At 48.3% G+C, this 27,975-nt stretch overlaps 1 protein-coding gene and 1 long non-coding RNA gene across 12 annotated transcripts in view; one reads left to right on the top strand and one right to left on the bottom strand.

Annotated features, from left to right (window-relative positions):
- The window catches only part of ZNF185 (zinc finger protein 185 with LIM domain), a 151,410-nt gene that overhangs the window by 88,500 nt on the left and 34,935 nt on the right, over nucleotides 1–27,975 (top strand). For 8 of the 10 annotated variants that reach the window (XM_043522707.1, XM_043522701.1, XM_043522703.1 and 5 more), the window contains 4 exons: nucleotides 99–197; nucleotides 1,438–1,533; nucleotides 12,065–12,163; nucleotides 22,079–22,192. In XM_043522707.1, coding sequence (XP_043378642.1) covers nucleotides 99–197; nucleotides 1,438–1,533; nucleotides 12,065–12,163; nucleotides 22,079–22,192 — 408 coding nt within the window. The remainder of the gene's footprint in view (nucleotides 1–98; nucleotides 198–1,437; nucleotides 1,534–12,064; nucleotides 12,164–22,078; nucleotides 22,193–27,975) is intronic. The other 2 variants (XM_043522702.1, XM_043522709.1) reach the window with 2 other exon arrangements.
- Nucleotides 10,359–27,975, bottom strand: part of LOC122461735 — a 46,879-nt gene continuing 29,262 nt past the window's right edge. The window contains exons 1-2 of one of the 2 annotated variants that reach the window (XR_006283873.1): nucleotides 12,756–13,258; nucleotides 10,359–10,586 (exon numbers count right to left, since the gene is read on the bottom strand). This is a non-coding gene — a long non-coding RNA (uncharacterized LOC122461735). Of the gene's footprint in view, nucleotides 10,587–12,755; nucleotides 13,259–27,975 lie in introns of those variants that run through there. The other variant, XR_006283874.1, reaches the window with a different exon arrangement.

Below are 27,975 nucleotides of genomic sequence, written 5' to 3' on the forward strand. Positions count from 1 at the left end.
TTTGAACAGTTGAACAGAGTCTTTCCTTTTTCTCAGCAAATAGAAGAGGTTTACATGCTGATTCAGGTGCCAGTGATGGGCTTTTCCTTCCTTACCAGATCTGTCCCAGGCTATGAGGAGGGACGCCCCACAAGAGAGGTCAGATATGAGAGTACCAGAGCCACAGAGCACAAAGAGCCTGAACTGAATGTGACAAGGTAAGGAGTTAGGGGACACAACCATCATATTGCTCTGATGATGAATTCCTGAGCTATGTTCCATTCCTCTTTTGTCTAAGGCTTTGGAAGTGCTTGTTGCTCACTAACCTCTTAGCGTCAAGCAGGTGCAGAACATCACAATTTGAAATTACCATGCCAGGTGCCAATTCCATCTATTCCCTGCAGGGGCCTCTGGCACTGCTGCACCTTGGTCCCTCCTTTTCTCTGTCTGTAGCACACAGTAGTTTGCTCTAATTCTGGATGTGCAGGTGCTGTGTGGTGCTGGTGGCTTGTGACATACATGAGGTCAGACTAGATGATCTGCTGGTCCCTTCTGGCCTTAAACTTTATTACTCTACAATGTTCAGGGCAATTAGGCCAAGCAATTCCAAACTTGCAGCCAAGGGGTTTAATTTGAGTAATTAATATTCAGATGATATTCACTGAAAATCAAATCTCAGTGAACTGATCTAATATAGCCCAAGCTTCTTCCAATGTTCCCAAGATCTATCCATTGCATGCGTGTCTTCATGGGTACAATCCAGCCCTCAGAAATGCATGCAGGACTCTCACTGACTTCTGTAGACTTTGTATTTGTGTATAGTTGGGTGGAATAGAGCCTGTGCTAAGGGTCTCCTAACTCCAGCATAAAAGAGGCCAAGTAACAAAATAGTAATTTCTATAGCAACTCACACCCCTTAATTGTACATGAGTGAACTTAGCCTCACAACCTCCTCTCTTAGATAAGTAAATATGATTATCCCATGTTACAGATGAAGAAACAGAGGCAGAGCAACTAAAAGTGTCTTGCCAAAGGACAGACAGTGAATCTGTGGCAGAGCTATTAGAGGTGCATGTCTTCTCAGTCCCAGCATTGTGCCTTAATCATAAGACCTCATCCTTTCTTCCCAGTCTGACCCTGGGTGTTGGCTTGTTGTGCAGGTGCTGACCCTGGGTCAGACTCCATTGGCTATTGGTCTTCGCTTACAACTGTCAAGCCACTATTGCTGGGAGGAAAACTCATAGAATGCTGTACATCCCAGATTAATGGGTAGTGCGAAGAGGGGTTTAGCAAAAGGAGTTCTGTAGTCCACGTTTATTTTGCTTTGTCTATACTTCCCACACATTGCCATGTTCTGGAACAGATATTTCACAAAGGATCTAGCCATTTCAGAATCTAATTCCATGAGCCAATCTCCAAGGCCCTTTGCACACTGGAATGACCCTCCTTCTTTGGTAGGTCCAGCCCTTCATCTGGAGACAGCAGTGCTGTTATCCAAGAGGTCCGACACAGAGTTCCCATGCACCTGGATGATGAAGAATTTGACTTCAACAGGTGAGGGGGAGATGTGTGTTTTTTTTCGAGTGCTGTCCCTGTGGGTGCTCCACTTTAGGTGTTTGTGAGCCCCTGCACTCGTAGTCGGAGACTTTTAGTAGCAGTGCCTGGTTGGGTCACACATGCACTGTAGACAGTGAACTGACGCTGTGCGACCAACTCCCACTCAGTTCCTTCTCTACTGCCCTTGGCTACAAGTGGGAGCAATCAGCAGCACCTCTTACTTTGTAATTAATTAGTTACAGTCAGTTACTTAGTTTCCTTATTAGCAGCTACTTAGTTTGTTTCCCTTTTCTTTTCTCCTTGGTTTAAAAAAAAAACAATAAAACCTCACAGCCAGGAACTTCAGAAAAACAGCCATTATGAGAGTGAAAGCCCACCCCCAATGGGAATGCCCGGTTTGCTGGGCTCTCAGCGCCTTGCCTCCAGGCTTGGAGTGCCTGTCCTTGACAGCCACGGTCGTGTGTTTGCTGCCTGTGTGTTAGTGCCTCCAACGCAGGCACTAACACAGTGCTACATTGCCTCAGGCTCACAGAAAGGCAGGGAGTGGAGAGATCTCTCGGACCTGTGTCAGGGCATGAGGCTTGGGACCCTCCCCTCTCACTTCACCGGCCACGGCTTCGGATCGGAGTGCCCTGCTGGGCATCACTTGAGGAAGCACCTGGGTCCCTACTGCAGGAATAAAAAAACCAAAACAAAACAAAAAAACCCACAGCGGATATAATAGCCACCAGGACCTCGGGTGGCTGAGAGCTCTGGCACCACTGCAGACAGAGACTTCGGGGAACGGCTCCAGGGCAGGCACTGAGAGGAGGTTGGAGACCCGTGCCTCCATGCCACAGGCTACAGGTCCTCCGTGGGCAGCTATCCAGTGCCGGCACTGCCTGTGTTGTCAGCACTGGGAGCCAAGGTGGTGGAAAACCCCAGCACGCCGGCTCCACTGGCTATGTCTATACTACGAAATTAGGTCGAATTTATAGAAGTCAGTTTTGTAGAAAGCGTTTTTATATGGTCGATTGTGTGCGTCCCCACACAAATGCTCTAAGTGCATTTAGTTGGCATTTAGTCGGCAGAGTGCGTCGAGGCAACTGTTGACTTCTGGAGCGTTGCACTGTGGGTAGCTATCCCACAGTTCCCGCAGTCTCCGCCGCCCATTTGAATTCTGGGTAGAAATCCCAATGCCTGATGGGGCAAAAACGTTGTCATGGGTGGTTCTGGGTACATATCGTCAGGCCCCCCTTCCCTCCCTCCCTCTGTGAAAGCAACGGCAGACAAACGTTTCGCGCCTTTTTTCCTGGGTTACCCATGCAGACGCCATACCACGGCAAGCATGGAGCCCACTCAGCTCACTGTCACCGTATGTCTCCTGGGTACTGGCAGATGCGGTACTGCATTGCTACACAGCAGCCGCTCATTGCCTTTTGGCAGCAGATGGTGCAGTATGACTGGTAGCCATCGTTGCCGTACTCCAGGGTGCTCTTTTAGCCAACCTTGGTGAGGTTGGTCAGGGGCGCCTGGGCAAACATGGGAGTGACTCAGCCAGGTCATTTCCCTTTTAAGTTTTGTCTCATGGCGATTCAGTCCTGCCAGCAGCCCTACTGCACCATCTTCTAATGAGCAGCCAGGAGACGACGATGGCCAGCAGTCATACTGCACCATCTTCTGCCGAGCACCCAGGAAATGACGATGGTCAGCAGTCATACTGCACCGTCTGCTGCCAGCAAGATGTATAAAGATAAATGAAGTGGATCAAAACAAGAAATAGACCAGATTTGTTTTGTATTCATTTTCTCCTCCCTCCCTCTGTGAAATCAACGATCTGCTAAACCCAGGGTTTTGAGTTCTATCCTTGAGGGGGCCATTCTGTTTCTCCTTGATGCAAAGTCACCCCCTTTGTTGATTTTAATTCCCTGTAAGCCAACCCTGTAAGCCATGTTGTCAGTCACCCCTCCCTCCGTCAGAGCAATGGCAGAAAATCGTTTCGTGCCTTTTTTCAGCACAGATGCTATAGCATTGGGAACATGGAGCCTGCTCAGATCACCGTGGCTATTATGAACACTATAAACACTGCACGCGTTAGCCAACAGGATATGCAGAACCATAACCTGCAAGAAAAGTGAAACCAGGCGAGGAGGAGGCTACTGCAGCGCCATGAAGAGAGTGATGAGGACATGGACATAGACTTCTCACAAAGTATGGGCCCCTGCAATGTGCACATCATGGTGTCAGTTGGGCAGGTTCATGGCATGGAACGCCGATTCTGGGCCCGGGGAACAAGCACAGAGTGGTGGGACCGCATAGTGTTGCAGGTCTGGGACGATTCCCAGTGGCTGTGAAACTTTCGCACGCGTAAGCGCACTTTCATGGAATTTTGTGAATTGCTTTCCCCTGTCCTGAAGCGCAAGAATACCAAGATGAGAGCAGCCCTCACAGTTGAGAAGCGAATGGCGATAGCCCTGTGGAAGCTTGCAACGCCAGACAGTTACCGGTCAGTCGGGAATCAATTTGGAGTGGGCAAATCTACTGTGGGGGCTGCTGTGATGCAGGTAGCCAACACTATCACTGAGTTGCTGATATCAAGGGCAGTGACTCTGGGAAATGTGCAGGTCATAGTGGATGGCTTTGCTGCAATGGGATTCCCTAACTGTGGTGGTGCGATAGACAGAACCCATATCCCTATCTTGGGACTGGAGCACCAGGGCAGCCAGTACATAAACTGCAAGGGGTACTTTTCAATGGTGCTGCAAGCACTGGTGGATCACAAAGGACATTTTACCAACATCAACGTGGGATGGCCGGGAAAGGTACATGACGCTCGCATCTTCAGGAATTCTGGTCTGTTTCAACAGCTGCAGCAAGGGACTTACTTTCCAGACCAGAAAATAACCGTTGGGGATGTTGAAATGCCTATAGTTATCCTTGGGGACCCAGCCTACCCCTTAATGCCATGGATCATGAAGCCATACACAGGCACCCTGGACAGTAGTCAGGACCTGTTCAACTATAGGCTGAGCAAGTGCAGAATGGTGGTAGAATGTGCATTTGGACATTTAAAAGTGTGCTGGCGCAGTTTACTGACTTGGTTAGACCTCAGCAAAACCAATATTCCCACTGTTATTACTGCTTGCTGTGCGCTCCACAATCTCTGTGAGAGTAAGGGGGAGACGTTTATGGTGGGGTGGGAGGTTGAGGCAAATCGCCTGGCTGCTGATTATATGCAGCCAGACACCAGCGTTGTTAGAAGAGTACAGGAGGACACAGTGCACATCAGAGAAGCTTTGAAAACCAGTTTTAGGAATGGCCAGGCTACAGTGTGAAAGTTCTGTCTGTTTCTCCTTGATGGAACCACCCCCCACCCTGGTTTCACTCTACTTTCCTGTAAGCTAAGCACTCTCCCCTCCCTGCTTCGATCACCGCTTGCAGAGGCATTGTTGCTTCACATTCATGCATTCTTTATTTATTCATCACACAAATAGGGGGATGTCATAAATATAAAGGGAAGGGTAAACCCCTTTAAAATCCCTCCTGGCCAGAGGAAAAATCCTCTCATCTGTAAAGGGTTAAGAAGCTAAAGGTAACCTCGCTGGCACCTGACCAAAATGACCAATGAGGAGACAAGATACTTTCAAAAGCTGGGAGGAGGGAGAGAAACAAAAGGGTCTGTGTCTGTCTGTGTGCTGCTTTTGCCGGGGATAGACCAGGAATGGAGTCTTAGAACTTTAGTAAGTAATCTAGCTAGGTATGTGTTAGATTATGATTTCTTTAAATGGCTGAGAAAAGAACTGTGCTGAATAGAATGACTATTTCTGTCTGTGTGTCTTTTTTGTAACTTAAGGTTTTGCCTAGAGGGATTCTCTATGTTTTGAATCTAATTACCCTGTAAGGTATCTACCATCCCGATTTTACAGAGGGGATTTCTTTACTTCTATTAAAAGTCTTCTTGTAAGAAAACAGAATGCTTTTTCATTGTTCTCAGATCCAAGGGGTCTGTGGTCACCTATGCAAATTGGTGAGGATTTTTACCAAACCTTTCCCAGGAAGTGGGGTGCAAGGGTTGGGAGGATTTTTGGGGGAAAGACGTGTCCAAACTACGTTTCCCAGTAAACCCAGTTAGAGTTTGGTGGTGGCAGTGGAGATCCAGGGACAAAGGATAAAATTAATTTGTGCCTGGGGAAGTTTTAACCTAAGCTGGTGAAAGTAAGCTTGGGAGGTTTTCATGCAGGTCCCCACATCTGTACCCTAGAGTTCAGAGTGGGGGAAGAACCTTGACAGGGGATAACTGCCAAGGTAGCTGGGAGGGGTGGTGGAGGAGGGAAGCACCAGGTGGGGTGGTGGAAGAGGGAAGGACAAGGCCACACAGCACTTTAAAACTTTAAAACTTATTGAATGCCAGCCCTCTGTTGCTTGGGCAATCCTCTGGGGTGGAGTGGCTGGGTGGCCGGAGGCCCCCCCAACACGTTCTTGGGCGTCTGGGTGAGAAGGCTATGGAACTTGGGGAGGAGGGCGGTTGGTTACACAGGGGCTGTAGCGGCGGTCTGTGCTCGTGCTGCCTTTCCTGCAGCTCAACCATACGCTGGAGCATATGAGTTTGATCCTCCAGCAGCCTGAACATTGACTCCTGCCTTCTTTCAGCAAGCTGACGCCACCTACCATCTTCAGCCTGCCACCTCTCCTCGCGGTCATATTGTGTTTTCCTGCACTCTGAGATTGTCTGCCTCCACATATTTTGCTGTGCTCTGTCAGTGTGGGAGGACAGCATGAGGTCAGAGAACATTTCATCACGAGTGTTTTTTTTCACCTTCTAATCTTCGCTAGCCTCTGGGAAGGAGAAACATACGCAGCTGGTGGAGGAAAAAAAAGGGACAGTGGTATTTAAACAGACACATTTTATAGAACAATGGGTACACTCTTTCACGGTAAACCTTGCTGTTAACATTACATAGCACATGTGCTTTCATTACAAAGTCGCTTTTTGCCTCTTATTCAGGGTATGCCAGTTTGGTGTGAGAGATCACACACGCAGGGCCGGCAGGCAACAGAATTTGGCTTGCAGGCAGCCATGGTAAGCCACAGTTTTTTGGCTTCTTTAACCTTCCTAACATGTGGGAATGGTTTCAAACAGCAGCGCCCTCATTTCCCATATGAAGTAGCTGTTGGGTTGCCCATTAAAAATGGGTTGGCAGTTTAAAAGGAGGGGCTGCGGTTTCCGGGTTCACATGCAGCAGAAACCTAACTAAACCCCCCCTCCACACCCAATTCTCTGGGATGATGGCTTCACCCCTCCCCCCACTGGTGGCTGACAGTGGAGAAGATTTCTGTGCAGCAACAGGCAAACAGCCCAGCAGGAACGGGTACCTGAATGTCCGCTTACTAAAACCACCCTATTTCAATCAGGTGACCATGAATGATATCACTCTCCTGAGGGTAACACAGAGAGATAAAGAACGGATGTTGTTTGAATGCCAGCAAACACCGGGACCATACTCTGCAATGATTCCTGACTATGTGCTACTGGCCTGGCTTGGTAAAGTGTCCTACCATGGAGGACGGAATAAGGCTGCCCTCCCCAGAAACCTTTTGCAAAGGCTTTGGGAGTACATCCAGGAGAGCTTTATGGAGATGTCCCTGGAGGATTTCCGCTCCATCCCCAGACATGTTAACAGACTTTTCCAGTAGCTATACTGGCCGCGAATGCCAGGGCAAATTAATCATTAAACACATTTGCTTTTAAACCATATATAATATTTTCAAAGGTACACTGACCAGAGGTCCCTTCTCCACCTTCAGGATCCGGGAGCCTGCCTTGGGTGGGTTCAGAGGGTACTGGGTCCAGGGTGAGAAACAGATCCTGGCTGTTGGGGAAACTGGTTTCTCCGCTTCCTTGCTGTGAGCTATCTACAACCTCCTCCTCCTCCTCATCTTCCTCGCACCCAAAACCCACTTCCATGTTGCCTCCCAGTCCTTGGACAGAGTCAAAGCACAGGGTTGGGGTAGTGGTGGCTGCACCCCCTAGAATGGCATGCAGCTCATCAGAGAAGTGGCATGTCTGGGGCTCTGAACTGGAGCGGCCATTTGCCTCTCTATTTTTTCAGTAGGCTTGCCTAAACTCCTTAATTTTCATGTGGCACTGCTGCGGGTCCCTGTTATAGCCTCTGTCCTTCATGCCATTGGAGATTTTTTCAAATATTTTGGCATTTCGTCTTTTCGAACGGAGTTCTGCCAGCACGGATTCGTCTCCCCATACAGCGATCAGATCCCGTACCTCCCATTCGGTCCATCCTGGAGCTCTTCAGCGATTCTGGGACTGCATGTTCTCCTGTGATGATGAGCTCTGCATGGTGACCTGTGCAGGTGAGCTCGCCTCGCTGGCCAAACAGGAAGTGAAATTCAAAAGTTTGCGGGCCTTTTCCTGTACCTGGCCAGTGCAACTGAGTTGAGAGTGCTGTCCAGAGCGGTCACAATGGAGCACTCTGGGATAGCTCCTGGAGGCCAACACCGTCGAATTGCGTCCACAGTACCCCAAATTTGACCCGGCAAGGCCTATTTCAGTGCTAATCCCCTCGTCAGGGGTGGAGTAAAGAAACTGATTTTAAGAGCCCTTTAAGTTGAAAAAAAGGGCTTCGTCGTGTGGACGGGTGCAGGGTTAAATTGAGATAATGCTGCTAAATTCGACCTAAACTCATAGTGTAGACCAGGCCAGAGACTCTACTGGAGTAGGCTCCGATGCAGGCACTAAGGGGAAACCAAAACCCCGTGCCTCTGCACCGCGATGTATGTTCATTCCGTGGGCAGGCATCCAATACTGGCACCGGCTGTGCTGTCAGTACCAGGAGCTGAAGTAGTGGAAAATCCCGGCACCCCTGGCACCACTAGAGCCAGAGACTCTACAAGAGCCGGCTCCAACACAGGCACTAAGGGGAAACCAAAACCCTGTGCCTCCACACTGTGATCTATAAACGGTGGCGTGGCACCGCTACAAAAGGCGGCTTCTTCAAAGGCGCACCCAACACACACAGAGGCATAGCCAGCAGCGCTGCCTTCTCCTCTGCAGCCCTGGCACTGACAAGGAGGCAGCCCCAGGGGCCAATCAAACCAACACATCAGCAGTTCCTCAGACAGAGGGTTCTGGTATTCGGCTCTGCCCCTGATCCCCCTATTCACTGTACCAATACAAGAATGATAGCCTTGGCACCAAGTCTCCCTGTGTCCCCCACATCACTCACTGTCTTGATCCTTATTTGAAGGAGGAAGATGAGGAAGAACAGGGAGCTATTCCCCCATCAGCTCCTATCCATCAGGAGTCAGTCAACCCAGGAGTCTCTCCTGGGGCATATTGTGCTGTCCCTGGGTACTTACAGTGGTATGGGGACCCCCTATGCCACTCCCATCCCAATGGCCATACTGGAGTCCATGGGTTATATGCCCCACACAATAGGGGACTGCCCGCCACAGCCAGACCCAGCACACGGTAATTCCCCACAGCTTCTGGCTAGGCAGCAGTTCTGCGGAAAAGGACCTAGGGGTGACAGTGGACGAGAAGCTGGACATGAGTCAGCAGTGTGCCCTTGTTGCCAAGAAGGCCAATGGCATTTTGGGATGTATAAGTAGGGGCATAGCGAGCAGATCGAGGGACGTGATCGTTCCTCTCTATTCGACATTGGTGAGGCCTCATCTGGAGTACTGTGTCCAGTTTTGGGCCCCACACTACAAGAAGGATGTGGATAAATTGGAGAGAGTACAGTGAAGGGCAACAAAAATGATTAGGGGTCTGGAACACATGACTTATGAGGAGAGGCTGAGGGAACTGGGATTGTTTAGTCTGCAGAAGAGAAGAATGAGGGGGGATTTGATAGCTACTTTCAACTACCTGAGAGGTGGTTCCAGAGAGGATGGTTCTAGACTATTCTCAGTGGTAGAAGAGGACAGGACAAGGAGTAATTGTCTCAAGTTGCAGTGGGGGAGGTTTAGGTTGGATATTAGGAAAAACTTTTTCACCAAGAGGGTGGTGAAACACTGGAATGTGTTACCTAGGGAGGTGGTAGAATCTCCTTCCTTAGAAGTTTTTAAGGTCAGGCTTGATAAAGCCCTGGCTGGGATGATTTAATTGGGGATTGGTCCTGCTTTGAGCAGGGGGTTGGACTAGATGACCTCCTGAGGTCCCTTCCAACCCTGATATTCTATGATTCTATTCTATGGTTCTATGATTCTATGATTCTGTACCAGAACCCTCAGTGGTACCAGGGGAAGAGGAGGAAGGGGACATCACCTACCCACTTGCCATCATTGTCCACAGAGGACACCTTTATGACTTCTCCCCCTAATATAGGGGATGATTTCAGACTGTTCCATAGCTTATTTGAGAGGGTGGCCCTCTCCGGACATCTCCCTTGATACACCATGGGCTAGTGGTCCCCATGATACACCATGGGCTAGTGGACTTTTTGCATAACTCTGCTTCATTTAAAAAAAAATTGCCCTTCACATGAATGAGGCACTGATGGACTCTGTAAGGGTCATACTGTGGACCCCTGCGGCTGCCCCTCCAGCCGGCGGGAGGTCCGACAGGAGGTGTGTACCAACAAAGGGCATGGACTTCGCATCCAGCGCCTAATTTCTTAGTGATAGATGCAGTCCAGCGATGTGCCATGCAGCAACAGCCCTGAAACACAACTCATGATAAGGACTGGAAAAGACTTGATCAGTTTTGGCAATAAGGCTTACTCCTTGGCTAACCCTCACTCCGCATACCCAACTATGCAACATTACTAACAAAATACAACTATACAAACTACACAAAAATGTCCAAATTGATTAATTTTATTGCCAAGGACAAGGGAGAACAATTTGCAACACTTGATTCTGAAGACAGGGCTGCAACATCTGTGTCGACGGTGGCTGTAATGAGAAGGGCCTCATGGCTCTATCTTTCTGGCTTCCCCGAAGAGGTGCAATCCACAGTAGAAGACTTGCCAGCCCAAATTATTTGCCAAAAAGACAGATGACTCACTCCACTCGCTCACGGACACATGAGCGACTCTCCGATCCTTGGGAACCTATAGCCCTAAACCAAAGAGGAAACAGAGGAATTACTTTACATCCCAATGATACCACCAGCCAATGTATTCACAACAACAGCGGTGATTTGACTCACAGGGTCGCAGACACAGGCCCTGAGGGGACAACAATCTACGTCTCAAGTTGCTGCATCCCAACCATCAACTTCCCCTAACAAAAACTCTGGTGGATGGAGTCTCCATTCCCAATGAGTCTTCATCCATTGATGATAGCTGAGTTTTGTGCATTTTGGAGCATTCAGTGATGGATAGAAACAAAAGGAGCATCATCTCTAAAGACTTTCCATGTAGATCCATAATCACACAAAACTCTGCTATCATCAGTGTGACTGCCAATCCCTCATGGTGATTTGCTCACATCCCACTAGAGCCTTATCAGCCTCCACGGCTTCCCTGCATAATGTACATATCTTGGACGTTTGTAGAGTTGCTGCCTTGGTCTCAGCCCCTACCTCTAGACAGCACTGTGCCTTAGAGCAACAGGCACATCTGATACCTCCTTCAGATGCTCTCTATTATCGGAGGTCACAACTTCAACTCCAAAACCCCTCCTTCCATCGGCGGGCACTGCTCTGAAGTCACCTAAAGTGGAGCACCCAAAGGGACAGCTCTCGAAGAAGAAGAGAAGGTTACTCACCCTGTGCAGTAACTGAGGTTCTTCATCGTGAGTGTCCCTGTGGGTACTCCACTATCCTCCCTCCTTCCCTCTAATTCAGAGTTTTCTTATTAGTCTCTGCAGTAGAGAAGGAACTGAGGGGTTGGTTGCACAGTGTCAGTTAACTGCCTGCAGCAGCGCAAGGCAGGGACCACGCATGTGCGACCCAACTGGGCACTGCTACTAAAAGTCTCCGACTATGAGTGCAGGGGCTCACGAACACCTAAAGTTGAGCACCCACAGGGACACACATCTCGAAGAACCTCAGTTACTGCACAAGGTGAGTAACCTTCTCTTGTGTTGAGTGATATGATTTAGTTGGGGATTGGTCCTGCTTTGAGCAGGGGGTTGGACTAGATGACATCCTGAGGTCCCTTCCAACCCTGATAGTCTATGATTCTATGATTCTATATTAGACAAGGACTCTAAGGAAAATCTTGAGGATATTGCACTGGTAAGTCTTGGAACTAGAATTGGGACTTTGATTTAGATTGTCAAGTATCCAGTCTTCATTTATGATTGTACAGCACTGAGCACACTGCCAATGCTCAATAGATAATCAAATATCATATAGTTTTGTGCAGACAATAATAGCGCTTTTTCTAGACAGTCCATATTAATGTGCAGTACTAAGAGGCCTTGACCAAATGAGATTCCATATTTCATTCCCACTGCTTACACTTTTCCCAAGGACACTTTTCCTTGTGGAAAGGTATCACTTAAGAATGTGCTGTTTCAGATCGTAATGCCATTAGCCTATCTCTGGGGCTCTTCACGGTCTGCATTGACTTTCTTTCTTCAGCAGGTCCAGCTCTCATTCTACAGAAAGCAATGTTACTACCACTGACCCAAGACATGGAATCCCTGTGTGTATGGAGGATGGGGAATTGGACCCGGAAAGGTATGGGAAGTCTTGCATTTAGTGTTGTCACGCAAGAAATCTGAGGACAATGGGAAAAAATTGGCAGTCAGTATGTCAGGTTCCCGAGAGTGCAACCTGGAACTGTGGTACTGCTGAGCCCTCTCTCTTAACAGCCTGGGCTCCCTCTCACACTGTGATGCTGTGAGAAGCTGCAGACCTCTCCAGGTCCTGCACTTACACAGATATCCACAGGCAGGGATACACCCAGCTGAGTTACATGAATGCTTCTCCTAGCCACTCATGAACAATAGAGAGGCTCCAGCCAATTCTTCCAGCTCCACAGCATAGGACCCCAGAACTGCACCATCTTGCCCTGGTCAGAAGCCTGACCAGTGTAAGTTTACTACCCCATCTGCTACTTTTACAAAGGAAAGTGGACATGCATCAGCTTTTGTACACTGAGCAGATTCCCGAAGCACTTCAAGCAAAACGCACTATTTTAGGTAAAATATAAAACAGATTGATTAACTACAGAAAGATAGATTTTAAATTATTATAAGTAGTAAACATACAGATCAAAGTAAAATCTCAATCTGAGTTTTATAAACTAGACAGGATTTTAATCAAGCACCCTGATAGATAATACAAGTAGGTCACAGATCTTCCATACACAGGTTGGAAATCCCCTTCAACGAGGGACTACCTCCCCAGTTCAGTCTTTATTCTCCAGATGTGTTTCCATGTGTTGAGTTGTGGGGGGAGTGAGGCCAAAGGATGATGTCACTTCCCCTCCTTTATAGGTTCTTCCAGCTGGCTGGAAAGATCTTTTGCTCTGATGTGAGTCAAGCAGTGTCCATTGTTTATGTGCTCCCTCTGAGAAGTCTTCATTGTACACAGATCCTGTGATAGACTTTGGTGCTGTGGATTCCGCTTAATGGGCCAACAACACTATCTGGCTTCTTCATTGTTGTACCTGAAAGGCTGGTTGTGGGTGTTTCCAACGTCACAACATATTTTGATAGCAAAACTTTGTAACTCTTGTCAGGGTTCCCTCCCCACTCTGAACTCTAGGATACAGATGCGGGGACCTGCACAAAAGACCCCCTAAGCTTATTTCTACCAGCTTAGGTTAAAACTTCCCCAAGGCACAAATTCTTTGCCCTTGAAGGGTACGCTTTCACCAACAAGTGATTTAACAAAGAATCAGGGAAAGGACCACTTGGAGTTCCTATTCCCCCAAAATATCCCCCCAAGCCCTTACACCCCCTTTTCTGGGGAGGCTTGAGAATAATATCCTAACCAATTGGTTACAAAGTGATCACAGAACCAAACCCCTGGGTCTTAGGACAACAGAGAAATCAGTCAGGTTCTTAAAAGAAGGATTTTATTTTAAAAAAAGGTAAAAAATCACCTCTGTAAAATCAGGATGGAAAATAGCTTTACAGCGTAACAAAAGATTCAGAAACACAGCAGAACTTCCTCTAGGCTTAGTTTCAAAGTTACAAAAAACAGGAATAAACCTCCCTCCTGCAAAGGAAAAATTCACAAGCAGAACAAAAGATAATCTAACATGCCTTGCCTGGCTTTTACTTACAATTTTTGTAATATGAGAGACTTTTAGGATGGTTTATAGGAGAAGGAGTTTTCTGACCTGATGCTTCTCTGCTTCCCAAGAGAACACATAAAAAACACAAAAAAAAGCCTTCCCCTCCACCAAGATTTGAAAGTATCTTCTTTCCCCATTGGTCCTTTTGGTCAGGTGCCAACCAGGTTATTTGAGCTTCTTAACCCCTTACAGGTAAGGAGGAATTCTGGGCTACCCTTAGCTGTATGGTTATGTCAACTCCACATACAATGATAGCACACACAATTTAACAGAATATTAATGTTCAACAGTTTAAGACTTTTAAAATGATACCTTACAAGACATACTTTGTACAAAGCATATCATAATTATATCACCAGGCTACATATGGGGTTGCCAGGGTGTTGCTTTGGGGTACAGAGTGTCACAGTCAGCTGTTCTGGGGAGACATGGAAGCAGAGCTGGAACTCCTAGTTCAGTGTGTAGGACAGTGGTTCTCAACCTGTGATCTAAACTATATCTAAGGGGTCCACAAAAGACTTAGACTGAAAACTGACTGAACAGAATTCAACTATATATACAGATAATAGATTTCCAAAGGGGTTCACAAATTTAAAAAGATTGAAAACCACTGGTGTAGGGTATACCAAAGGTTGTGATAGCAAGGGTTGTTGATATCACATAGGTGACTACGTTAGCTGTCAGCAGTAGTGTCATAGCAGGGTGACCACCAGAGGTATTACAATGCATGTGTCAGTCCCCAAACTTAATTGATTGTCATATGTCTAACACAGGGGTTCTTAGCCTTTTTCTTTCTGAGGCCCCCCACAACATGCTATAAAAACTCCAGGGCTCAGTGGGGAAGGGGGGACTCGGGGCTCTGGATTGGGGTGGGGAGGCTCTCAGGCGTAGGTATAGTTGGACTTCTACTTTGGGTGGGCAGGGGCCAGTGAGGCTCGAGCCAGCTCCTCACGGTGGGGTCTGTGGGGGGAGCGTCACCCCCACCCCCGACTCACCTCAACGGGCCACCCAGCCTGCCTAAGTTGTGTGTGTGTGAGGGGGTGGAACCAAAAATTATATCTCAAAGGTGGGGGGCTCAGCTCAAAAAGTTTGAAAACAGCTCAGGGTGCAGGGAGAGGGATATCTAAGGGCTGTGTGTGGGCAGAGGGTAGCTAGGGGCTGTGTACAGGCAGGGGGATAACCCAGGATGCAGGGAAAGGAGTGGCTAGGGGCTGTGTGCAGGCATGGGGGTAGCGCAAGGTGCAGGGAGAAGGGTAGCTAGGGGCTATGTGTGGGTAGGGGGGTAGCTCAGGGTGAAGAGGGAGGGGGTAGCTCGGTGCAGGGAGGGAGTACTTAGGGGCTATGTGCAGGTGGGGGGGGGGTAGGTCAGGGTGCAGGGAGAGGCGTACTAGGGGCTGTGTGCGGGCAGGGAGGTAGCTAGGGACTGTGTGCCCAGAGAGCTCCCCTGCAGTCCCTGTTCCCCGAGGGCTCTGCCAGCCACAGACCCAGGTCCCCCAACCCCAGCAGCTCTTTCCGGCTGTGTGAGCAAAGGGGGCTGGGAGCTGAGACACAGCTTCAACCCCCTGCAGCAACAGGAGACGAGGGAAAGCTGCAGCTACCTGCTTCATAGCACTAGCCAGAGCAGCCTCTGACCTGGCCAGGGGGCAGGAAGAGAAGGAGGTGTGTGCTGCAGGGTGGAGCTGCCCAGCAACTGCCCTGCTCTTGCAGTGGAGTTTCAGGGTGGGCAACACTTCCGTGCCTCCCAACTCTGTCCATGGGTGCTGGAGATTGGGGCTTCAACCCCGCAGGTCCTGGCTTCAGCCCCAAGGGAGGTGTTGGGGCTCGGGCTCTGAGTTTTAGCTGCAGAGCCCCACAGCCCCCCTGAAAGGGTTTACACACCCCCAGGGGCTGCAGACCCCCAGTTGAGAACCACTGATCTAACAAACAGATATATCCATGTCGTTTTGCAACATATGGAAGGGAGGGGGAAAAGGGAGGAGGTGTTGCCTTATATATTAAAAATGTATACACTTGGACTGAGGTTGAGATGGAAAAAGGAGACAGACTTGTAGCAAAAAATTTTTTAAGTACATCAGAGGCAGGAAGCCTGCCAAACAACCAGTGGGGCCACTGAAGGATCGAGATGCTAAAGGAGCACTCAAGGACGATAAGGCCATTGCGGAAAAAATAAATGAATTCTTTACATCAGTCTTCACAACGGAGGATGTGAGGGAGATTCTCAAACCTGAGCCATTCTTTTTAGGTAACTTATCATTTAAATCAACTTCTGATGCCTGTGTGACACCAATTTTTTAAAAAGGCTCCAAAGGTGATTCTGGCAATTATAGGCTGGTAAGCCTAACTTCGGTACCAGGCAAACTGGTTGAAACTATACTAAGGAACAGAATTATCAGAAACATAGATGAACACAATTCATTGGGGAAGACCCAACATGATTTTTGGAAAGGGAAATCATGCCTTGCCAATCTACTAGTATTCTTTGAGGGGGGTCTACAAGCATGTGGACCAGGGTGATCCAGTGGATATAGTGTACTTAGATTTTCAGATAGCCTTTGACAAGGTCCCTCACCAAAGGCTCTTAAGCAAAGTAAGCTGTCATGGAATAAGAGGGAAGGTTCTCTCATGGATCAGTAACTGGTTAAAAGATAGGAAACAAACAGTAGGAATAAATGGTTTTCAGAATGGAGAGAGGTAAATAGTGTCCCCCAGGGGTCTGTATTGGGACCAGTCCTATTCAACATATTCATAATTTATCTGAAAAAGGGTAAACAGTGAGGTGGCAAAATTTGCAGATGATACAAGACTACTCAAGATAGTTAAGTCCAAAGTAGACTGTGATGAGTTACAAAGGGATCTCACAAAACTGGATGAATGGGCAACAAAATGGCAGATGAAATTCAATGTTGATAAATGCAAAGTAATGTACATCGGAAAACATAATGCCAACCATACATATAAAATGATGGGGTCTAAATTAGCTGTTACCACTCAAGAAAAAGATCTGAGTCATTGTGGATAGTTCTCTGAACCATCCACTCAATGTGCAGAGACAGTCAAAAACGCTAACAGAATGTTGGGAATCATCAAGAATGTGATAGATGATAAAACAGAGAATATCATATTGCCTCTATATAAATGCATGGTATGCCCACATCTTGAATACTCCGTGCAGATGTGGTCAACCCAGCTCAAAAAAAAATATAGGAATTTGAAAAGGTTCAGAAAAGGGCAACAAATATGATTAGAAGTATGGGACAGCTTCCATCTGAGGAGAGATTAAAAAGTCTGGGATTTTTCAGCTCGGAAAATAGACGACTAAGGGGGATATGATAGAAGTCTATAAAATCATGAGTGGTATAGAGAAAGTAAATAAGGACGTGTTATTTACTCCTTCGCATAACACAAGAACATGGGGTCACCAAATGAAATTAATAGGCAGCAGGTTTAAAACAAACAAAAGGAAGTATTTCTTCACACAACACACAGTCAACCTGTGGAACTCCTTGTCAGAGGATGTTGTGAAGACCAAGACTATAACAGGGTTCAAAAAAGAACTAGATAAATTCATGGAGAATAGGTCCATCAATGGCTATTAGCCAGGATGGGCAGGGATGGTATCCCTAACCTCTGTTTGCCAGAAGCTGGGAATGGGGGACAGGGGATGGATCACTTGATGATTACCTGTTCTGTTCATTCCTTCTAGGGCACTTGGCATTGGCTACTGTCAGAAGACAGGCTACTGGGCTCGATGGACCTTTGGTCTGACCCAGTATGGCTGTTTTTATGTACATAATTATCATCATTCTGCAAAATTCACAATAAATACCATAAGTGGACACTAGCCTAGAGATTCTGTGGACCATATTCATAGCCCTCGTGTCCTGTGAGTTGGGGCTGGACATGATGCAGAAGCATAATGTTAATTTCCAGGAAACCTACAGAAATCCAAGTAGAATCCTTGTAAAGTTCAGCCTTAATCTAAGGTCACAGACTTAGAGCGCTATGTGTCTAGATGTGTGTCTAAAATAGGATTAGAGCTGTGTGCCTACAAGGTGCTGATCCCATCTTGTGAAATAGTCATTACTCTGCACTTCCACTGAAAATTCATGGGAACTGAAGATGCATGTCCCTTTTGGGAGGTGTTCTGCACTTTTCAGGATCAGTCCCCATGTCAGTTCCTTGGCATCCTGGAGCACAATTTTGAAATTGGTCCCCATTGACACAAGACCTTGACCGACTTCTCTTTCTTTGTGCATTTAGCTTAGCCCTCAGGTGGTTCAGATATTGTGTTAACGGGTTTTCTCCTTCTTTGTCAGCTCTGCCACAGAGTGTGGAGAGAGAAGCGCCACCAGAGAGATAAGACATGAGAGTAACAGAGCCACAATCTACTACAAACTGGTGTGACCAGGGTCCCGGGGGGGGCAACGCCAAGATTACTCACTAAGAGCAAACTATAAAGAATGGGGCAGACAAGCCCCCAAACCAGTGGTTATTCTAATGCTTAGATACATGAAGCTAGCAACAAAACAGCTTTTATAATAACATATTGGTTACCCAGAAGTCGAAAACACAGTTACCTTGAAGCAACTCAGGCTTTGGGCTCTCACCCAGACAGCGAAGTCAAATATGATGAGGATTATTGAAAATCTTGTTCATCATATAAAAGTTCTACTAATCCCAAAGGATGGACACATTACCTCCAGGTCAATTAATATTTTAAATCTTACTCCAAAACAAGCTTATAGCCAAATTTTATTAACTAAACTAAAATTTATTAAAAAAAAGAAAAGAGAGAGTATTGGTTAAAAGATCATTATACATACAGACAGGAATAAAGTTCTAAGGTCAGTTTCATAGTAGAGATGGTGAGCCTTAGAGTTGCAAAGAGTTCTTTCAGAATTTAGTCCATAGGTTCAGTCCAATGTTCAATATCAGGGTAACCCAGAATGGAAGCGGAGATCTCAGTCTTGTGACTCAAACTTCCCCTGATGAAGCATAAGCAGATTTGAGATGAAAGGATCAGGTCCCAAAAGGCCTTTATACATTTTCTGGGCAGCGTCTTGACTGCATGAGGTCCTTGGGTGAACAATAGTGTTTTTGAAGTAACCTCCTATTTCCTAAACATCTCCGGTAATTAGCTACATGGATTAACATAAGGCAATTGCTTATCTCCCACCATTTGCAAGTGGTTTGCTATATACTTAAAAGAGAAATCAAGACAGTGATATCACTACATTCACAGTTCATTTAAATGTTAATATCTCCTTTTGATCTCTGAATTAACAGAATACAGCAATAGACAGGAACTGTTTGGTTATATTGTTAACCTCTAACAATATGTATGTAAACACACAAAACCACAAACATTATCTAGTAATATGTCTCTAAAGGTTGAATCTGGGTCAATTAGCCTGCTAGTTGTGTAAACCTTTCTGCCTCTGTGTCACAGAGGGTAATCAATCAGTGGGACTAACATAAAGTTAGCTAGACAAGGTGGGTGAGGTAATATCTTTTATTAACTCCCCCACCTTGTCTCTCTATATCCTGGGACCAATGTAGCTACAACAACAATGCATACACCAAAGTTAGTTACTCAGCTGAATAATTCCTCCATCTTATTTTATTCCTATCCCACTCAAAACCACAGAAATGCATTTCTCTCTAACCCCTTTGCTTTACACTAAACCATGAGCCATAACACAAGGCAATCCCAACTCTGATGTCACAAGAGAGCAATTTGGATGATGAAAGTTCAGACATTGTCCAATGAAAAGTCAAAAGGCCAGTTTCTGCCCCGAGTAACAAACCACATCACTCCATCAACAGAGCTGGGTAAATAAAGGATTTGTCCATTTGCTGGCAATTTAGAAAAGTTGGGGTGGGGAGGTGTGACGTTCCCCTCTGGTGTTATCCGGACCGGCGGTCTGCTAGGTCACTCCAATCCTTGACTCTGGGAGCCAGCCTTACCTTGCACTGCTGTGAGAACCCCCACTCCTGGGCTGTTCATGCACACTAGCCAATATCTCCAGTCTCAGACACAACCCTAGGAACCTCCGTCTTGCAGTGTCCAGTTATACCAGTCTTGCAGTGTCCAGTTATATAAGTTCGTCAATTTAACAAAGAAATTGATATGTACCAGGCTTGTTATCCCAAGGAGAGTCTCTGACACAGTTCAAATCAAACGCACTGCTTCAGGTAGAATAAGCAAACAGATTTATTAACTATAAAGATAGATTTTAAGTGATTATAAGTCAAAGCATAACAAGTCAGAGTGGTTACCAAAATAAAATTAATATAAACACGCAGTCTGAACTCTCAACCTAATTAGACTGAGCAGCAACTCGATTAAGTGAAAAGAAAAGGAGTACTTGTGGCACCTTACGGACTAACAAATTTATGTGAGCATAAGCTTTTGTGAGCTACAGCTCACTTCACCCCACTGGATATTGTAGTCCTTAATATACAGGTTTGTTCCTTAAACCTGGGCCAATCTCCTGTCTTGGAGTCTTGTCTTCTTCTCAGCGTCTTGGTTGCTTGCAGCATAGGTGGGGCAGGAGAAGGGCCCAGTATGTGTCCACTCTGCCTGTTTTATACTCTCAGTCCTTGTGCTTGTAGAACACAAGTCCAGGCATGCCTGTGTGGCATTGCTGAGTCTCTCCAAGCAAGGCTGAGCAATTCCCCTGGTGAGGCCTCATGCAGGTGAGTCATTGCATTGTAGCTCCCTTGCTGGACAATGGCTGTTGATGGGCTATTTGATACCCTGCCCAGGCGTTGGTTACTTTCCTTGGGAGCTAATACTTTCCTTAGCCTCTGGGGAGCTAATATCTGGCTGATTTCCCAATTTACAGCATGTTTTAGTGACCACCATACAACACAGTTCTCATAACTTCATATGAATTAATGATACACATATATGGATAGAGAAATGACTTTCAGCAGATTCAAACCTTTCCCCTGATACCTTAAAAGTCATGCTTTATATATGAGATCACGATTATATGAAAATGAAGAATATGGGGGTTACAGTACATTCTCCCAAGGCATAGAATGTTACAGGGGGGAAGGAATGTTTTCAAACTAAAAAGTCAAAACATTTCCTTTCCAAGATGTAAAAACAAAATCTTTCAATTGTTTTGGAATTTCCCCCCCCAAAACAAACAGTTTGGTGAAATCAGCACAACAGTTCAGTGTCACCAACTGTCAGGACAGCCAGGCAACTGGCTGTGGTTGGAGCAGGGACAGGGGCAGGAGCAGTCTCTCAGAACTACCAGGCAGCTGGGAGTATCCCAAAAAAGTAGTAACACTGGGCAGATTGAAGTGGCTGCCATAGGTGCTAACTCTGTGGGCGCTCCAGGGCTGGAGCACCCATGGTGAAAAATTAACAGGTGCTCAGCACCCACTGGCAGCCAGCTCCCCTCCTCCCTACTCCTGCCCGCCGGCGGCCCCTGCCGATCAACTCCTCCCCATCCCTTTCAGTGCCTTCTACACGCTGCGTGTAGGAGGTGCTGGGAGGGAGGAGGAGGAGTGGGGACAGACTGCACTTGGGAGAGAAGAGGTGGGGTGGGCGTGGAGTGGGGGTGGGAAAAGGCGGGGTGGGATGGGGCCCTGGGGCAAGGGGTGGAGTGGGGGAGGGGCATGGGGCTGACTGGGGGTTGAGCATTCTCCGGGAAAATTAGAAGGCAGCGCCTGGGTGGCTGCTTCCATTAGGAACGTATGTACCTACCTTGGGGTCACCTGGTCAGACCCTTGCTTATGGATTGGCTGGGCCCTTAGGACTCACAGGGAATTACCTCTGATGACACATCAGGCTCAGAACACTCATGACACAAAATACGCATTTTTTACCCAAAAAATTTCACCCAGCTCTACCCATTTACATCAGCATGATGCAGTGAATATTAGTGAGTAGCAGAAGTTTGGCCCAGAGATGTAACTCAGTGTTATCCAGGCCTTCAAGGACACTGCCTAGATTCTGTGTTCAATATGCGTGTTTCTCTGTGGGGCTTGTGTCAGTGGAGGGAATCAGAGCAATGCTAGCAGGAAGGAACCTACGTCTGGCAGAAGTACATGCTCCAATGGCTAATATTTTCCCTCTGTGACTGTCACAGACAACAGGCCTTTAGCTCAGATTTTCAAAGCCAGCTAGGGGATTTAAACACCTCATGCCCACTCGTTTCAGTTGGAATTGTGCATTCAAATCTCCGAGGCAACTTTGAAAAGCTGAAGCCTACCATAATATTTTTCCAGCTTTCAGCCTGATGGTTCCCATCTTTGGAATAGATTTCCACAAGTCCAATATATTAATTTTTCACATGTTCTTAAGAAAACCTCTTTATTTTCTCCCCTAGGCTTTTTCCCTTGAAGGGCAATACTGAGGATGCTGAGAATGAGAACATATCTGCTACCCAGTCTGAGCCTCCTACCACTAGAAAGCACACTGAGCCTGACGAGAACATGGCACAGTAAGGAGACAGGGAATTCATGCCCTGTTTTACACTGAAGTTTCTCCACACACGAGGCTAATTAAATCCTTTCCCTGGCTGATGCTGTCTGTGGAATACTCACTCCATTGCCTGACATTGGTAACAGTACATTTTCTATGAGAGTAGGGGCGAAATCATCTGTCACTCACATTAATTAGGCCTGAGGTACCCAAACATTGCCCAGCCAAGGGCTGCACTGACTTCTTGCCAGAAGCCCCAGGGTCACACCCACTGTGCATAAAATGGACCTGGGTGCAGAGGCCTGCAACTTAAATATGGAGGTGGGATCTGCTTATGGAGACATGGCCCATTATGCAAGGAATGCTGGGACTTGTAGTCTCTGGGCCATGCATCCAAATTAAAGATCATGGGAGCCACAGGACTCTCATTTTAGAAGTTTGTAGCCTTGCTAGTTACACTTTGGCCACCCTGAGTTAGGGATTGATTCCCTTTCCTCATCTCCCAGCTTCCAGTTATGAAAGGCCACATTTCAGCCTCAGTTACACCCCTGCAACTCCATTGGCTTCAGTGGCACTGATTGGGCATAACTGGGGGTGGAATTTGCCCCAAAGCTTATACACAACCTAAGAATATATTTACCAATGTAAGCACTTAGTTTTTAAGAGAGAGCTGAACAAATTTGTGAGTGAGATTGTATGATGGGATTGCCTGTGATGGTGGGATCCCTTATGGTTCATGTCCAGTGTTCCTAAAATTTCAGGCTTCAGGCTTCAGATGGTTACCTGCAGGGGTCAGGAAGGGATTTTTTTACCCCAATGTATTCTGGGTATTTTTTGGTTTCCTTCAGAGTAGGCCACAGCTGGAGATGGGACACTGGATGGAGTGGGCCAATGCTTTGAGGTGGCACTGATAATTCTCTCTCAGGTGCTTGACTAGCTGGTTTTGCTCACATGCCATGGTCTAACAGATCACCATACATGGGGTTGGGAAGAAATTTCCCACAAGGCGGATTGGCAGTGATGTTGGGGAGTTTTCACCTTCCTCTGCAGTGTGTGGGTCCGGGTCACATGCCAGGACTATTTGGCTATATCTCACATAATCATTTTCCTGCCATTGCAGGGGCATCGGGCTCTGGTGCATCTTGGTGTCTCCTACTCTCTGCCTATGGCACACAATAGTTTACTCTTATGTGGGCTGTTATACTTTGGTTTAATTTTGATTGTTGGGTATAGTGTGTGGATGCTGGGTGGTGCTGGTGGCCTGTGACATACAGGAGATCAGACCAGATGATCTGGTGGTCCCTTCTGGCCTTAAATTCTGTGACTCTATGGCTGTGACTCCATTTATGGGCAGAAATCTTGACTTGTATTTTTATTTTCCATAGAAATGTGGACTGTTGAGTCTGTTTGACAAACTGGGATTTAGAGCCCATTTTGGCTCCAGGCTTCTCGTGTATTTTTCCAGCATGAAAGTGTTTTCTGAATGCTAGTTACTACAGACTATAGTCCCACAAAGCAAACTCCTGAATCCCTTTCCCACAAGTCATGCTTCTCTTCTTTCTCAGGTCCATGTCATTTTCCAGAGACAACACCATCACTAGCACAGACACTAACCATGGGGGCTCACCATATATGGAGAGTTTAGAACCTGCCTTCCAAAGGCAAGTGGGACAATGGGATTGGTTATGTCAAAGAGGTGCCAGATGTTTTGGGAAAGAGGAAACTGAAAACAGATTTGAGAGTGTTAGTTCCTGGTTCTGGTTGGGGGTTGTCCTGTTATCTCCAGTGTGAGAGCAGACACATACACACTTTTGTACCTGTAGGCAGTAATAACCAATGGAATTAGGGTGCGAGGTATCTGAGAATGCACTCGACAGTCCCAAAATGTAGATCCTTGCCCTTCATCACAAGGAAATGCAGAATGAGCCAAGAGGGATTGTTCAGGTTTCTAAGGGACCCACTCATGTTTGAGCTATACCCATTCACAGGCTGTTGGGCAAGAGAGAAACCTGCCCCTCTGTGATGGGGTTCACTCAATGGAGGTGGCGCCTCCTCCTGGCGATCCTGGGGATTAGCTCTGCCAGGCGTTGCACCATCCTCTGGCGATGTCTTCATCCATCCTGTCTCACACTGCAGCCCCTCTCACTCCAGGAACTGCAGCCTCCTCTTCGTGACTCAGCCATCTGGCTGGGTTACTATGTGCTTTCCCCTTCTGGGGGTTTCCCAAAGTCCTTCCACACAAACAGTCTCAGGCAGTTTTCGCCAGCACTGTTCTGATGGTGTCACTTCCCCAGTGGCTGGCAGGGGAACCTGGGCCAGCCCATTACTCCAGGTTCCAGTCCAGGGACCCTTTACCTGCAACAGTGGTCTGCTTTCCTTCAGCCCTTGTTGCTTCTTCCCTGGATTCCTTCCTACAGCTTCTGGTTCCCTCACTTCTCTGGGTATACCAGCTCAAACTGTAGGCTACTCTCTAACTCCCCAATACCTCTCTCTTTTCCCAGGGAGTGACTGCAGACAACTTCCCTGGAGCCATCTTCTGTTGCCAGCTTCTTGGCTTTATAAACTTGGCCAGCTCCTCCCACAGCTGGACTTCATCAGCAAACTAGGCCTTAGCACTCCCTGGCTCTCCTCCACATGTGGCCCGTAGGCTAATGGGCCTAATTTACCCCTTTGGGCCTTGTTTGGAGTGGGCACCCCATCAGACCTTCCCTCCCCAGTCCCACCCAATGAAATGAGAGAGGAAGATAAAAACACAAGACACATGTCAAACACAAGTGACCACTCTGTCACTTGCTCTGCCCTACCTTTTAAATGCCCCTGTTGAAACAATCATTGACTACCCCTTGTGACAGGGTCAGGCCAGATGGCTACAGGAGAGTGATAGAAGGAAGATATATTAGCCCCAGGTTAAGTAGGTCCCTTTTCCCTGGGTAAGGTAACAGGGAAGGTTTTTTTTTTTTTTTTAACAGAAAAAAAAATTTTTATTGTGACAATTACAAGAATTACCAAAGAACCAAATCAAAGTATGCAACAAAACAACGCAAACAGAAGGTATAACACAGCAGCTTTCAGGAGGAAGAAGTGTTCAGGCTAGCCTGGGCCCAGAGCGGGGGGGCTTCCTCGACACTCGTGGTCTTCCACCCCCTCGAGTTACCCAGTGCCGCGCCCGGTATCACCGATTATCCCCCCCCTGAGAGTGCCCGGCAAGATGGGCACGGCTGCGGGGTGGGTGGTTTGGGGGTGGGGGGGCACCCACGTATTATAGGACCCCTCCCAGATGACAGTGATGATGGTGTCCACAGTGGCAATGGCTGGGGCTGGTGTCTCTCACTCTTCCCCTCAATCAAAGGTCAGACGGAGGGAACCGGACGGGGTCACTGAGCAGAGAGCCCCGGACAGCACCCACCGCTCTTCGAAGGTGTCAAGGGAGTCAGTGGACGCCGCCCAGAGAAACTCCGCTCGGATACGTGAATGTACTGAGGATCGGAAAAAGGCCCTACAATCGCAGGACGTTTCATGGGCCAACCTCTTCTCTCTGGTTTTGTAAATGGCTGTTTTAGCCAAGGCTAGGAGGAGGTTAACCAGGAGATCCCGCGATTTTGTGGGGCCGCGGATGGGGAGTGTATAGATAAAGAGGTGGGGAGAAAAATGAAGCCAGAAGCGCAATAGAAGATTTGTGAGGAGCCGAAAAAGGGGCTGCAATCTGGCACACTCTAAATAGACATGCGCCAGGGTTTCCCTCACATTACAAAAAGGACAAGTATCCGGGATGGAAGTAAACCGTGTCAAAAACACGCCCGTGCTCACCGCTCCGTGAAGGAGCCGCCAACTGATGTCCCCGACGGGCCTCGGGACCAGGGTGGAGTACAGGCTGGCCCACCGAGGTTGCTCACCCTCCAAAGGTAGCAGGAGGTCCCGCCACTTTGTGTCGGGGCGGGACACCAGGGTGTGGGCGTGAAGGGTGTGAAGCGTGAGTGTATACAGATATTTCCGTGATGCAAGTTGAAAACTGACCGGCTGCAGTTCATGCAGCCGGCTCGCTGTGAAAGGGTGAGGGGTTTGTCGGGATCGGCAGGGTAGGGGCCCAATGGAAAGGTCCGGTGGGCCTGGGGTAGAGGATGGGCGAGGTGCGTCCTCGCACAAGGCGCGGTTAACATAAGCCCGAGCAGCGGGGGTCAAGGCAGCCCTCACCTCCTGAAGTACGCGCCGGGGAGTACGGGGGCTGGAGAGCCCCATGCGCCGAGCGAGCGTCAGGGGATCCAGCCAGTCTCTCCGGTCGTAGTCCAGGAGGTCTCCGACCCTCGTGACTTCCGCCAGGACCAGCCTCTGGCGCACCGAGCGGGACTCCGCCACCTGCACACAGAGTTGGGGGTTGTGTAGCAGGGGCTCCGTGAGGAGATCTGCTCCCACGGTGGCCGCCACGGACCTGGTCGTGAGAAACAGTTTCCAGGTCCGGAGGAGGTCCTGGTAGAAGACCGGCAGCTCGGAGAGGTCTCTCGGAAAACCTCTCGGACAAAGATAAAAGAGCTGCCGGTCGTATCGGAGCCCGTGGAAGCGGCGCAGGAAGGCGTGCGCCAATGTGCTCCACGTCGAACTACCTGCACTGTAAAGGAGCCTCTGCAGGGCCTGGAGGCGGAAAACGCGGACCTGAGTGTACAGACATTTCAGGCCCTGCCCTCCTTCCTTCAGGGGTAAATGAAGAACTCCGACAGGGGCCCAGTGCATTCCCGACCAAAAGAACTCTAAAATCAGTCTCCGGAGGTGGGACAGGAAACCCGGGGCCGGGGCCAGGGTGTTGAGCTGGTACCAGAGCGTGGACAGGACTAGTTGGTTAAGCACCAGTGCTCTCCCTCGGAGGGAGAGACATCGGAGTAGCCTCGTCCATTTCCGGATCCGCTCTATCACCCCGCCCTCTAAATTTTGCCAGTTCTCCGGCGGGGAAGGGTGCATGGCGGAAAGGTAAACGCCGAGATAGAGCAGAGGACCCTTGCTCCACCGGATGGTCTGAAGCGCGGGTGGGAGGGAGCTTGCCTGCCGCCAGTCCCCTACCGCCAAGCCAGAGCTCTTGACCCAGTTGACTCGGGCGGAGGAGGCTGCCGAATAGATGGCCTGGCATGCCTCCACTCGCGCCAGGTCGCCCGGGTCCTGGACCACGAGAAGCACGTCATCGGCGTACGCCGACAGGACCAGCCGCAGCTCCGGCTCCCGCAGCACCAACCCCGTCAACCTCCTGCGGAGGAGACAGAGGAAAGGCTCGATCGCAAGAGCGTACAGCTGGCCTGAGAGGGGGCACCCCTGTCGCACTCCTCGCCCGAAGCTGACCGGTTCGGTCAGGGTCCAGTTGAGCCTAACCAAACACTCCGTGGAGGCGTACAGCACCCGGAGAAAACTCACAAACTGAGGTCCGAATCCAAACGCCCGCAGGGTGCTCAGGAGGTACCCATGATCTACTCTATCAAACGCCTTCTCCTGATCAAGAGACAGGAGGGCGAACGACAGACCGTCTCTCCGCCCAAGTTCCAAAAGGTCTCGGACTAGAAAGAGGTTGTCAAAAATGCTGCGACCCGGGACAGTATAGGTCTGGACTGGGTGGATCACGTCCGCCATCACGGACCCTAGCCGCAGCGAAATTGCTTTCGCTACGATTTTGTAATCCGTGCTAAGGAGTGAGAGGGGACGCCAGTTTCGTAAGTCGCGGAGGTCCCCCTTCTTTGGCAGCAAGGCGAGCACCGCTCGCCTGCACGACAGAGGGAGGACCCCGCCCTGCAAAGACTCAGCCCAGACGGTGACTAGGTCTGGGCC

Source organism: Chelonia mydas, chromosome 9 (genome assembly GCF_015237465.2).
Source record: "Chelonia mydas isolate rCheMyd1 chromosome 9, rCheMyd1.pri.v2, whole genome shotgun sequence".
NCBI lineage: Eukaryota > Metazoa > Chordata > Testudines > Cheloniidae > Chelonia > Chelonia mydas.